We start from the raw sequence: 12,351 nt of genomic DNA on the forward strand, positions 1-12,351 counted from the left end.
TATTTATAATTTTATATTTCAAACATACTTATACATTTTATAGTTAATACATTTTGTAAAAAGTTTTATACTTTGGCAAGGAAAATACATGTTTTGCCGTATAAGTTGTAAAATTATGGTAGAAATGTATTTGTTGCCCATGAAATACATTTTTAAATATACGTTAATATTAAAACTAAATATATTTTCAAATTTAAAAATATATTTAATTATGCTTTACCTTCTACAAAATGTGTTAAGCATATTTTTTTTTATATATTTTTGGCCAGAGAATTTTATTTTTTGCCATATGGGATGGTACTGTATGTCTGATCATTGTACCCTGATACCACCAAAGTACTTTTCACGTTACTCGCTCTAGATTACTAGTGAGATTCTGATACAACTGAACATGTTGATGTGTCAAACCGGACGTGTTAATAAGCTCTTTACTGATTGGCTTGTTCGAATTGCATGCATTTAGTTAAAATCCAGTGTGTTTTGCCATTTTTGTACTGATTTAATGGCAATTCAAAATTCTTCAGAATGGATTGAAAATGGTGAAATGATGAATAGTGCGGGGAGTACTTATTGACGGATATCTCCCATCAAATTAGCAACAACGTTTCATCTTCAAACATTCAAGAGATGTGATATCTGCAGGCACATGTAACAGCACACCAATAAACTCTTATTATTACAGTATGTTAGGTATAAGCGGACTGTTAGGGTAGGGTTAGGAAAGAGGTTAGGGTTAGCAGACTAAGTAAACATGTACTTGCATAGTCAGTTAAAGGTTTGTTGGGGGACAAACACAATAAATTGTTAGAATATATTAAACACACAGTCTACTCGTCTCATACTCATTGCAAGAGTTTGTTGACGTGTAGGTGCAACATTTCTTATAGTTGACAAAAAGGGGACAATCTTTATAAATTAAAACCGTTACTGTTACCGGGTACCGTTAATTTTATTGTGTTACAGATTTGAAATAAAATATAAGCTACTGCACTTTAGCCATGAATCTAAAATCCTTTAAAAATGTCCTCTGCGACAAAGCGTCTATAGAGCGTCGCTAAATAATTATGGCGGAAATATGGCTGAAGAGAAACAGCAGAGAACAGGAGATACATCTGGAGATGTTGTGATGGGGACAATCAGAGCATTCACTGGTGATTAATGCAGAACATATGGATTTCTCTTTCTCGCGTTTATGTAATTGCTAGCAGACACACAGTTATCCCTTTGTTTTGAAGTTCACACACAGTATGTGGTTATGTCATTTATAAGTTCTCTCTCTGAACAGACTCTCATGGATATAAAAGCTTTTTTTTAGACTTTGAATCAAAATGAAATCAGTTCAGACTATCAGAGTCAGTGTGCTGCCGTACGTCTTTCTGCATGAATTAGTAATTAACTGCGGTTCATGTCCTAGAGGAAAACTGGCACGCGTGAGAGAGAGAAAGAGAGTGCGTGTGCATATCTATAGTTGTGTTTGTATGTGTGTGTGTGTTTCTTGGCATGAAGAGAGGAATATAACTGGTATGTGTGTGTGTGCTTGTCCCTGTTTAGTCTAAATTGTGTGAATCGGCCAATGTAGTTGGCCTGTAGCGCTCTGTGTCTGTTGGGAATTATGGTATAGCCAGAAGTGTGTTTATTGTCAGTAAGCTTCTACTTGGACATCATTTTAGCTCTGGGAAAACTGAATTTACACAGATAAACACACACACACACACACACTTGATACACTATCAGGTAATATTCATAAAATAACTTTTATTAAATAAATGTAATGCTCTTCATGCCATGTGATCAAAGTGTGTTTTTACATTTACAGTCTTAAAACGTTTACAGTGTATATGGTTTAGGGCTGTGACGATTGACATAACCACTGCACCACAGCGGTGTTGCTGTGTCATCACAGTGGTGAAGTGGGACCTGCGGCGGTGTGCACATCACAAACTATGAAAAATATAAAGTTTAGTTTCACCCACCAAGATGTATTCAAGTTTGTGTGAATGCAAACGGCCAGTAGATTTATAGTTAGTGCGCTATTTGCAAAGGGGAGGCAACTGTTATCAGTGATGTCTCACTGACTTGGGGGCAGAACAATGAGGCAAGATCTTTCTCATGCAAGGTTGCAAAAACGTATCAACCTGCGCTACCAGTACACCATCAGGCTGGAAACATCATAACCCCAATAAGGTTCCTCAGTTGAACCTCGTGTTGTTTCACGGATTGAAGTGCTACAATAAACACACACATAGGCCCCGATTCTGTGGATGCTTCACATTTCACGTCTAAAACCACTCGCAAATCGTGACCCCGCCACTTTTCTCCTTTTCAAAGCGCTTGGGTTCTTCAAAGCATCTGCAGTTGCTAAGTAACCTGAGCATTGCTTGATTTTTTTATGATGAGCACCAAAAAAAAAATTGGTGGCACTGAACATGCACGTTTGTTAAGAAACGTATATCCGATCCTTGTTTACATTTCATAATATATGTATGCATTATAAGCCTATATGCATCAATGCACATGTGCACACACACACACACACACACACACACACACACACACACTCTATAACCACTGCACCACTGTGGTGGATTGGTGAATTACCATCACAGTGGTAAAATACTGCCACCGTGACAGCCATATATGGATTCATAAATATTTGTACGTTTCTAAAGTTTACCATAATTAAAAATGACTTGATAAGCTCATATATTGATATTACATTGTATGTTTCAGTGTCTAAATATCACAGTACTGTAAACATGTCCCGGGGCCTCATTGATAAAATGCTGCGTTAACCATCCTAAATTTGATCTTATGATCATTTCCTAAAGCACGTAAGCGTGATTCTTGCGTACAGAAAACACACGTACGTCTGCTCAGAACCTGACATGACGCTATGCACTTTTCTTCATCAAAGATTGTTTTCATGAATGTTGCCGTGGGTTTTTGCGTACGCACACGCTTTATAAATGAGGCCGCTGTTGTGCAAATCATAAGTGTGTTTGTGTTATAGATGTGTTGTTGTAATTCTAGTCACTGATCAATGTCTATCCGTCTGCTGTTATGTCACAAACATTGGTCAGACAAGTTCATGGCTTTCTTCCAGCCATAATCTTTTTTCTCTTGTCAATATTTTGCAAGCTCCTGATTGGACAGTAATAATTACCCACCAATCTGATAGACTGATCTATATGTAGACATGTTTTGTATATTTGTATAGTCAGTAGTTTATTGTATCAGATCGCTCACCCATGGAGATACAGGTGGGACATGCTGTCTTCCTGTCTTATCAGCAGAAGAAAGACAGGCATTTACTGTATAGACATCACACACTCCTGTCTGTCTGTGTCCTGTGGGCCACGTGTGACCTGTCAAATACTGTCTGTATGACAGAACCTACTTTGGTGAAAATCGCTTTATTAAAATTAATTATAGTAATGCGCAGCATTGTTAGTAATGGTAACGGCGTTATAACAGGGGAAACAGGCATTTATTTGATTACTTTTTGCTGAAAAAAGCAGCGCTGTTAGTTATGCCATTTATTTATAACATCATTATTCCCACCACTGATGATGGTAAGCACACGGTTGACAATACCCATTAAATTTCATCGTATTTGTTTTTCCTACTGTGGAAGTCAATGGTTACAATCAGCTTAACATAATTTATCAAAATATCTTCTTTTGTGTTCATCAAAAAAAGAAAGTCATAAAGATTTAGAACAACATGAGGATGAGAAAATGATGACAGAATTTTCATTTTCTTTAAGGTAAACTTTATAAGATGGCATTAACTTTATTTACATAATGGTTTGGTTGATTTCCTTATTTTTGTGTTAGGTGTTGCTTCGACTGTGTTTGTGTAATGTGTTTTGGATTTTTCCAGGGCATTATAAATAGGTTTGGTGGCAGCGGGTCATAGCGGTGATCCTGGTGGTACATTGATTCCTCTTTTCCCTGCTAATTAGCAGCGTGATGTGAATTCTCCATCAACACTTTATAGATTTCTCAGTGCATTTCCATGTGGGGTTACAGGAATGTCATCAAGCTTTTGTGTGAAAACTGTCACAGAAAAAGTAACCATTGTTTCTTTTAAAAGAGTGAAGGTTAAATGTGAGATGATGTGTTGACATGTACAGTATGTGACACAGTGTGTGTTCATTTCTTTGTGTGCGTGTTATTTCATTGGCAGCAAGAGTTGCTTTATGTTGAAGCTCTTAATCCAAAGAGTGTTTGTCCAAGCTGATCTTATGTGAAAGCGTAGCTATATTATGTAGTGACCAATTCGTAGAAATGTGTTATTCTGTGAATTGTACAAAAACGTATGACTATGTGAAAAAAGCATGTCTGAAATCCCTCCCTAAAATAAACATCACAGGGATTGCAAGCAGATTGTACTATGTTTGAATGAGATTGTACAAATTCATACAAATTAGTCACTTTTGTAAAATAGGTTGTATTTCTGTGTTGTGTGTAATTGTGTGCTTTAAACCTGAGCTTAAGTGTTTCTGATTTATTTTGGGGGTAATCAAGCCATCACAAAAACTCCTGGCCATGTCACTGGCCAGTTTTTCACTTTGCGCACAGACAGTTATGAATCTTAGAGACTCTCTTTTGGTTGATGACGATTTAAAGATTAATGCCTACACGAAACCCTGCTTTTAGTGACCTAACGTAAAGATGTATATTGATCCTAACAGGCATATTTTAGGCATCAAGTACAGCACAGGGACACAGTGTATCTTCATTGGTTTGATTTACTGAGCCGATATGGAGATCCGTTTGAATGGGATTTATCTTCATTTCAGACTGTTTTGGTTATTACCTTCACCTGCATGTTGCTTGTCTTCCTACAGAGATACAAATCATCTAATCTGGCTTCTAAACACACAGTACTGTAAGCTATTTGTGCTTTGTTGTTCTTGTTTGCCGCCTTAATGTTTCATGTTTGTTTGTTTTTTAGGTGGGGGTGCTACTTGTGTGTGTTTATGAAGAGTTTAATGCATGTTGCATATTTTATGAATTAGTGATGTTAGTGGTGCAGAAATGACAGATTTAAGTCAAATAAAATGAATAAACTATACTTTATAAGTTTGACACTGAGAGCTGAACACTGTAAATGGAAATAAGGGAAAGTTGTGAATGAGAAAGCTGGAAAAAGCTTAGTTGCAACAAAGATTACTGGTGTTATTAAAATGCTCCTATAACACAGCTAGTGAAAATTGCGAATTGTCTGGATACCGAGAGAGAAAGAGAGAGAGAGAGAGAGAGAGAGAGAGAGAGAGAGAGAGAGAGAGAGAGAGAGAGAGAGAGAGAGAGGGAGAGAAAGAGAGAGTGATGGGTTGTAGTGAAGTGCACATCCCCTCTGCCCTTCATAAATTCTCCAGCCCCTCTTATGGAGTACAGACAGGTTAAGCACTAATGCAGGTTTTTAAAGTGAACTCAGACAGGACACTCTTTGATGTGATAGAGTCTCTCATAATAATCGGGCAACAGATCAGATCTGTCTAAACTTTAGTCTTACTGTAATCCAATCCCTGTTACTGCACCTCATCTCTTTCAGTTCATTCCTGCCTCTTGTGTTTCTCTTTATTCATGAATTCGTCTTTTATTACACGGCTCATTGAAATGCTTGATTCTGATTGGACAGTCACGACATTTGCAAGTTTGTTATTCACAGATTCACAACAACCACTCAAAACAAATTTGAAATTCTTGAAAGTTTGTGAATCTGGGGAAAAAATTCAAGGCCCTGGGAAGTTTTTGAAAACATAGATACAGGTCATTGAAAGTGCTTGAATCTATTTTATGCAAGAAGTTTTTGGAAAAAAATCCATATTATTCCCTGTGTAGTGTAGGAGAATATGAAGAGTTTCGTTGCAAAACGAGATAAATCCATTTTTTAACATTTTTGTCAAAACATGTTTATTATTATGTTATCATGTTATTATTTTGTTTTAGGGTGCCACTTAGCTGTATTTTTTAAGTTATGAAGGTTTAAATCAAAACAAACCAACTACAGTTGCATTGAAATTAATTGGAATGCTCAACCAAAAAAACGAGATTTCTGAACAATTAAAAAAACGGTGGTTATCTCGTTTTGCAACGAAACTCTTCATATCATTAAAATTCTAGACTTTTTAAGCATACGTGCTAAACTGTTCGCTTTAAATGCTTATATCTTTTGTATGCGAATGTTGATTCGTACCAAAATGCTTTTTTGCATAGTTGTGTTTGACACATGAAAACGTTTTGAATTTGATATACACATTCAGATGCACTTTTCACTGTAGGTGTCCCCGAAGTGTCACCGCAGTGACGCAGTGCAAGTTCCCTCGAAAGAGAACTGTAACAATGTATCTTAAAAGGTAACACAATGTAACCTTGCTCTCAATTGAAATGTGTCCCTACATTTAGTCCTTGAATTTGAGGGTATTGGACCTGGAAGGTCCTTGAAAGGTCCTTGAATTTGAAGTTAGCTAAGGTGTGGGAACCCTGAGTGTGTTCATGACATTTGAACATCTTGTCTTAACTTGTCCACTCTGCTTCGCGCTGGGTCCTGATCACACTATTGGGGCTTATTCCTGCGATAACTCCCAGCAGCCTATACATTATCCCTTACTTACAATATATCTGTCAACACAATGTCTTGGCTTATCATCTTCATAGTGTATACTGTATTTACCAAAAACGTGCAACAGTGACAACATTGTAACATTTTACTCCTTAGTATACAGTAAGTACAGTACTTATAAACTAGTACTAAACTACTATTCTGTTGTGAACATACACTTAGCTTGTGAGGCATTGCAGTATACTTCTATATGGTTTAGGGTTAGGTTCAGGGCCCGTTCCTAGTAAGTACGAAGTATGTACATGCAGAACAGGATTGTAAAGTAAAGTGCTACCAATTCCCATTTAACTCTTCTTTGTTTAGATGCTGTTATCCAAAGCGACTTACTGTGCATTTAAGCGATACGTTTCATCAATATGTGTGGTCCATGAAATCAAACCCATGACCTTTGTGTCTTTACGAAGTAAGCTACAGGATTTCTGAACATGTCTGGCACTGCTGCATTTCAGAACACTGCTGTCGTTCAGGCTTTCAGTCACTGTTACAGCTATTTTCATCGCTGTTAGATGATTGTAATCATCTGCTTTAGACTGATGTGATGCATAATCACTCATCTTCCTAAAGCAGCTCTTCCATCATCACGATCCTCACTGAATCTCTTTAATGTAGTTTTTCATCCTGATGGGGACCTTGGGAGGAGCGCAGCAGTCAGCACTGTTAGATGTTTAATCCTATAGAAGAGTGTTTATACCTCCTTTCTCATCTCCCTCACTCTCTCTCTCTGGAAATAAGATGTGTAGATACAGATGATGGTTTTATTGTTTACAAGTTGTATCACATCTTATTTGTAGACCAGTGGAGATCCTTCTTTCTGAGAGATTTCTTCACAGCATTAATGGATTATGTCCATTATTTTTGAGTGTCTGTTTCTCATATTTAGTGCTTACTACTGAATATGATGAGTCAAGATTAAGCTTGTACAATGTACTTCCTGTAATATTCCATATAATGCGAGTTTCCTGTTTATGGATCAGATTGAGTAAATTGTGGAAATGCAATGTGTAATAATGAGGTTACAGATAAAAGCATTACTCTCTCTTTTTCTCCATTTTCTTTTCTCAGGGTCTTTCAGAAGTGAAGGCATTAAAGCGTCGGATGTCCTTCCTGTGCTGAGGGAGAAAATAGCTTTTGTATCAGGTGAGTGTGAGACCTCTGAGATGCTTTAAGTGTTTGACAAGTGGAGCAAGACTCAATGTAGATCATTCACACTTTAACCCTTAATGCAAAACCAATTGAAGGAAAAGCAATGTTGCTGCCAGATCTGGAATGAAATTCAGCCAAAACCAGTTTAAGGTTTGTTTTGAAACATAAAACATTCCAGATGATCAGTGTTTGTTTCAGTGCTTGGCCTGGTATTAAAGTGTAAGATCATTAAAGTGGTTTTTGAAACATGGTTCTAGTTAATTTCTAGTTGTTCATTAGTTGGACCAAGCCTGACTATATGATAAAATATATGGTGATTATTTTGGTAAAGATACACCCACATATAAAATCCCATTAGGAAATGTGGTCAGTGTTGCATGGAGTTGTTTTTTGTTTCTCCGGGATGGTCTCAGCCAGGTCATCACCAGCGGGTGTCCCACAAATACCATTTTGGAAAAACTAAAAATCAGATGTTCATATAAATCAAATGTTTTAAACTATACCAAAATTGCAGCGTTTTTAGTGATGCTTTACAATTGTTTGCATATGCATGCATATCCGTTTCTGCATTTTCACTTGCAATAGAAGTTTCTCATGAATGTATGCAAATTCTGTCCTCTATTCAATACTTTTCTTGTAAATTTAAGTCTGTGTGATTTTTTGTAAGTCTAAACTTTTAGATAAGTGATAGCAGCATGATTTGTGCATCATTCATGTCCTAAGCTAGCCTGGTTAGCCAGACCTACATCAAGATGTAAGGTCTGGCAACTCTTCACACAAACGGCTCAATGCAAGGGGCGGGATATAAGGTTGTCCCTCAAAATGCCTCTGTACGCAATAGGATAGCGCTATGACCAATCAGAGCAACGAAGAAGGTGACGTATGAGTCCCCTGCGTTTCCCCACCAGTGGAGCTAATTGGTATATCAAACTTTTACCGTAACCAGTCGGCAAAACTCCAAACACATCTTTCTTGCTTAAAAATGACTTCAGTAGGGTTATTTGCTCTTCACTCAAAGAAAAACATAAGTCTAAGTCCTCCAGAGTCGCGGCCAAAGCCGCTTCAAAAGAAAGCTGTTCGCCAGCAGCAGCAGCCATTCTTTGTTTTCAAGTAGGAACCGTCGCAGGCAGCTCTGTCGTCATCATGTTAAGCCCGCCCCACAGACGCTACACACGATGTGATTGGCCTGACCAAATTTTGGTTTTTGGAGCTGTTAAGTGTATTGTGAGTGCCTAGACTAAACCCTGGCAGCAAATATATTTTGCGGCCGCTAGGGTGCGTCTAGATTTCTAGGCTAGTCCTAAGCATGAATGTTTCAAAACACCACGCTTGCCATAACAAACATTATTATATCACCTTTTAAAACTCATTCAGGCCAAGAATGACGTTACATTGTATGTACAGTATACAAAGCATAAGACTTTATGATGCAGAGAAATGTTGTCTTAGGCCGCATACTAAGATTTGCGAGAAACAATTTGTCTATTTATTTTGAGCTTACACATCTATGAGACCTCATGTTCTCTGAACTGTTTACAGGAGGTCGCGATAAAAGAGGTGGTCCCATCTTGACCTTTCCCGCACGAAGTAACCATGATCGAATAAAACAGGAGGATCTGAGACGGCTTGTCACGTACCTGTCCACTGTGCCAAGGTGAGCTTTATATTAATACTATGCACCGATCAACCGGCCATAAATCAGAACCGGATGTTTTTGTTCCCTAACACGCAATCGGACATTTGCTGTTATATGATTGTGCCTCTGAAGAGATTTCAGGAAAACTCTCATTGGCAATGCTGTATCTTTTCTGAATAATGCCTGCCAAAGCGCTGTTTATAAGCACACATGGCTGCTTTGTTTACAGGTGCATTACTAATTTACTATACTCATACATTTACTATCACAGTCCAGACATGAGATTTATGGATGCTTACGTGTATTTTTCTTGTGTAAAACAACTTCCTGTGCTGTCCCTCCAATGTTTTGAAGGCCAATGAATCCCAGTAGTACTTCAAGAGGAATCATACATCAAAGTTTATTATTAGTCTGCACTGTTTATCTTATTAAAGGATCACCGTGTAATACACTCCCAAAAACTTCTCTTCAGGCTTCTTGCAAAAAAAGATGAAGAACAAGCAGTTATGCGCACAGTGACAATATACATTTGCATAATGGTTGGCTGTACATGTCACGATTCACGGGGGGAGGAGACGATGAAGTAACTTTAATAATATAAATAAACAGGTTTAATACAGGACACAGAACTTAATTTGGAATATATATTGACGAGATCCGACGAAAACAAAGGGAGAACACAGGGCTTAAATACACAGGGATAATTACAGGGAACAGGTGAAGACAATAATGAAACAAATGAGGACAGGTGATGATGAAACAATAATATAATGATTAAATGAAGTCCAACTTTACCTTTTCATTACCTGTTTCTTGCTGACCTGTGGAGTAAAATTCTTTAGCAGCATTTTCCGTGTCTTGTGTAATAATTATGCATGCTGTTTTAGGATTATGGATGAATTAATGGAAAAATATAATTTAAAAATATATATTTAAGCTGAAACCACATTTCTTGTGCTTACTTACCGTAAGACTTTAAGTGAATACTGCAATTATGTGGGTTTTTATGATTGCATCCAAAGTTTGCTACGTTCATGCATCTCTTACCTTGTTCCTAGATGCAAATGGGAAAATTGTTGAGATACATGAAAGTACATCTGTAAGTATAGAGCGATAAAATTAATGTAGAGCTAAGATAGTCTGGTTTGTAATAAGTTTGATATGAACGCTTATTAAATTAGATTAAATATTACATTAACACATTTGGCAGATACTTTTATCCAAAGCGACTCGTACAGTGCAATATTATACAAGCTATACATTTTATCAGTATGTTCGCTGGAATCAAACCTATGACCTTTTACTTTGCTAACACAATGCTCTACCACTGAGCTACAGGAACACTTTAGATTAGTTAAATTAATATCTTAATATTCTTGCTCAATACTCATTCTCTAATCTCAGACTTTTGATTGCAGACCTGAAAAGTCTGAGCTTGTGACATTGTTAAAGAAATGGTTCACCCAAAATGAAAATGAATACACTACAGTTAATAAATGACTTATGAAGTAAAGCAATGTTTTTTTTAATGTGGGGTCAGAGGTCAGCCTTCCACCAGACCTCCACTCTGTCATGAACACGTGTACAGCTATAGTTTATACAGTTTGAAATATATCCGCTTTCTTACAAAAAGTATGGATGCACTATTTGGAGATTTAAAACTGGGGCAGGGTTTCCCACAGCACATTTCAGTTAGCAGTAAGCTTGGAAACCCTACCACCTTAACTAGGTTGTCCAAAAAAACAAAAAAACCCACAACAACAAAATCGCTGCACAAAAGGCTGTCAAGTGCATCTCAGAGAATAGCGTGTACGCGCATCACAACGCGAGCGGGGACGCACGCCACACGGCTGAAATGAGAAAGACGTGGTCCGGACTGTCACTGTCTGGAGGATAACTAGCCAGTTAATAAAACATCACGGAGAATAGTGCAGACGCGCTTCACAACGCGACCGTGCATGCGCACCACACAGCCGAAATGAGATAAGACGTGGTCCGTCATTAGCCAGCCAGTTGATAAAACACGTGTCCGTGAGAACTGTAAGTGGACTTATGTTTTGCGTTTATTTAAGCCTGTTATTGTATTAGTCTATAGTTCTTGCAATTTTACAGTAAGTTAGCTGGTGATTTTGTTGTTTGAGCAACCTGCTAGCTAGGTTGCACATGCCTGTTGATTAGATATAATTGTTGAGCGCCCTTGCTCACATTATTTATGTGCATTATTTACATGCTACAGTAGTTACACTCCTTTAAGATAATGTAATTAATAGTGGGAAATAATAAGTTTTTACAATTTTTGCGCTATTAATCATCGTTCGCAAGACGTTCTACAACATCTGCTTTAGTTTGTGTTTATTAACCCTTTAGTTTCACTTCATCACGCAGCTATTCCCGTTAGAGGTAAAAACAATTAAATTCATTAATAATCTAGTATGTGTTCATTTTTTGTCATAGTTTCTTCAAAATTAAGTTTTATTTGAGTGTTTTAAATAAAAATATTTTAATTTTCATCATGACGCATACGCCCCGCCCATTTGATTGCCACGACCTCGGCCCTGAACCCCGAATACACGCATTTTAGACCATAAAACATTTTTTGTTACATACAGCAAACATCTCCTCACTATCTGCTTGCTTCCTGTCCGCTGATCAAACTGTAAAAAAACGCGATTTATGTAAACAGCCCAGCCTCCACAAACTGCAATAATATCAAACTGGCCAAACCTACACCAGAAACCATAACAAAGTATTCTAAGCAATAAACGCCAAGAAGGATTTGAGGGTGGGGTTTGGGCGCGTTCATGAAAGCACGGAAGGGAGGGGGAGGAGTATACGCTCAGTTTGTTTGAAAACACATTTCAAAAATCAACACACAGATTCGCTTAGAACGCCTTTAACTAACACATTTTCTGCGGGAAACCCTGTGGGGCACTATCCAATGC

The 12,351-nt window shown here is 37.6% G+C and overlaps 1 protein-coding gene across 4 annotated transcripts in view; it reads left to right on the forward strand.

Moving 5' to 3' along the window:
- The window catches only part of kalrna (kalirin RhoGEF kinase a), a 203,563-nt gene that overhangs the window by 64,121 nt on the left and 127,091 nt on the right, over positions 1-12,351 (forward strand). For all 4 annotated transcript variants that reach the window (XM_055216257.2, XM_055216259.2, XM_055216260.2 and 1 more), the window contains 2 exons: positions 7,693-7,767; positions 9,313-9,427. In XM_055216257.2, the coding sequence (XP_055072232.2) occupies positions 7,693-7,767; positions 9,313-9,427 (190 nt within the window). The remainder of the gene's footprint in view (positions 1-7,692; positions 7,768-9,312; positions 9,428-12,351) is intronic.

This window comes from Misgurnus anguillicaudatus, chromosome 17 (assembly GCF_027580225.2).
Source record: "Misgurnus anguillicaudatus chromosome 17, ASM2758022v2, whole genome shotgun sequence".
In the NCBI taxonomy this organism is placed as follows: Eukaryota; Metazoa; Chordata; class Actinopteri; order Cypriniformes; family Cobitidae; genus Misgurnus; species Misgurnus anguillicaudatus.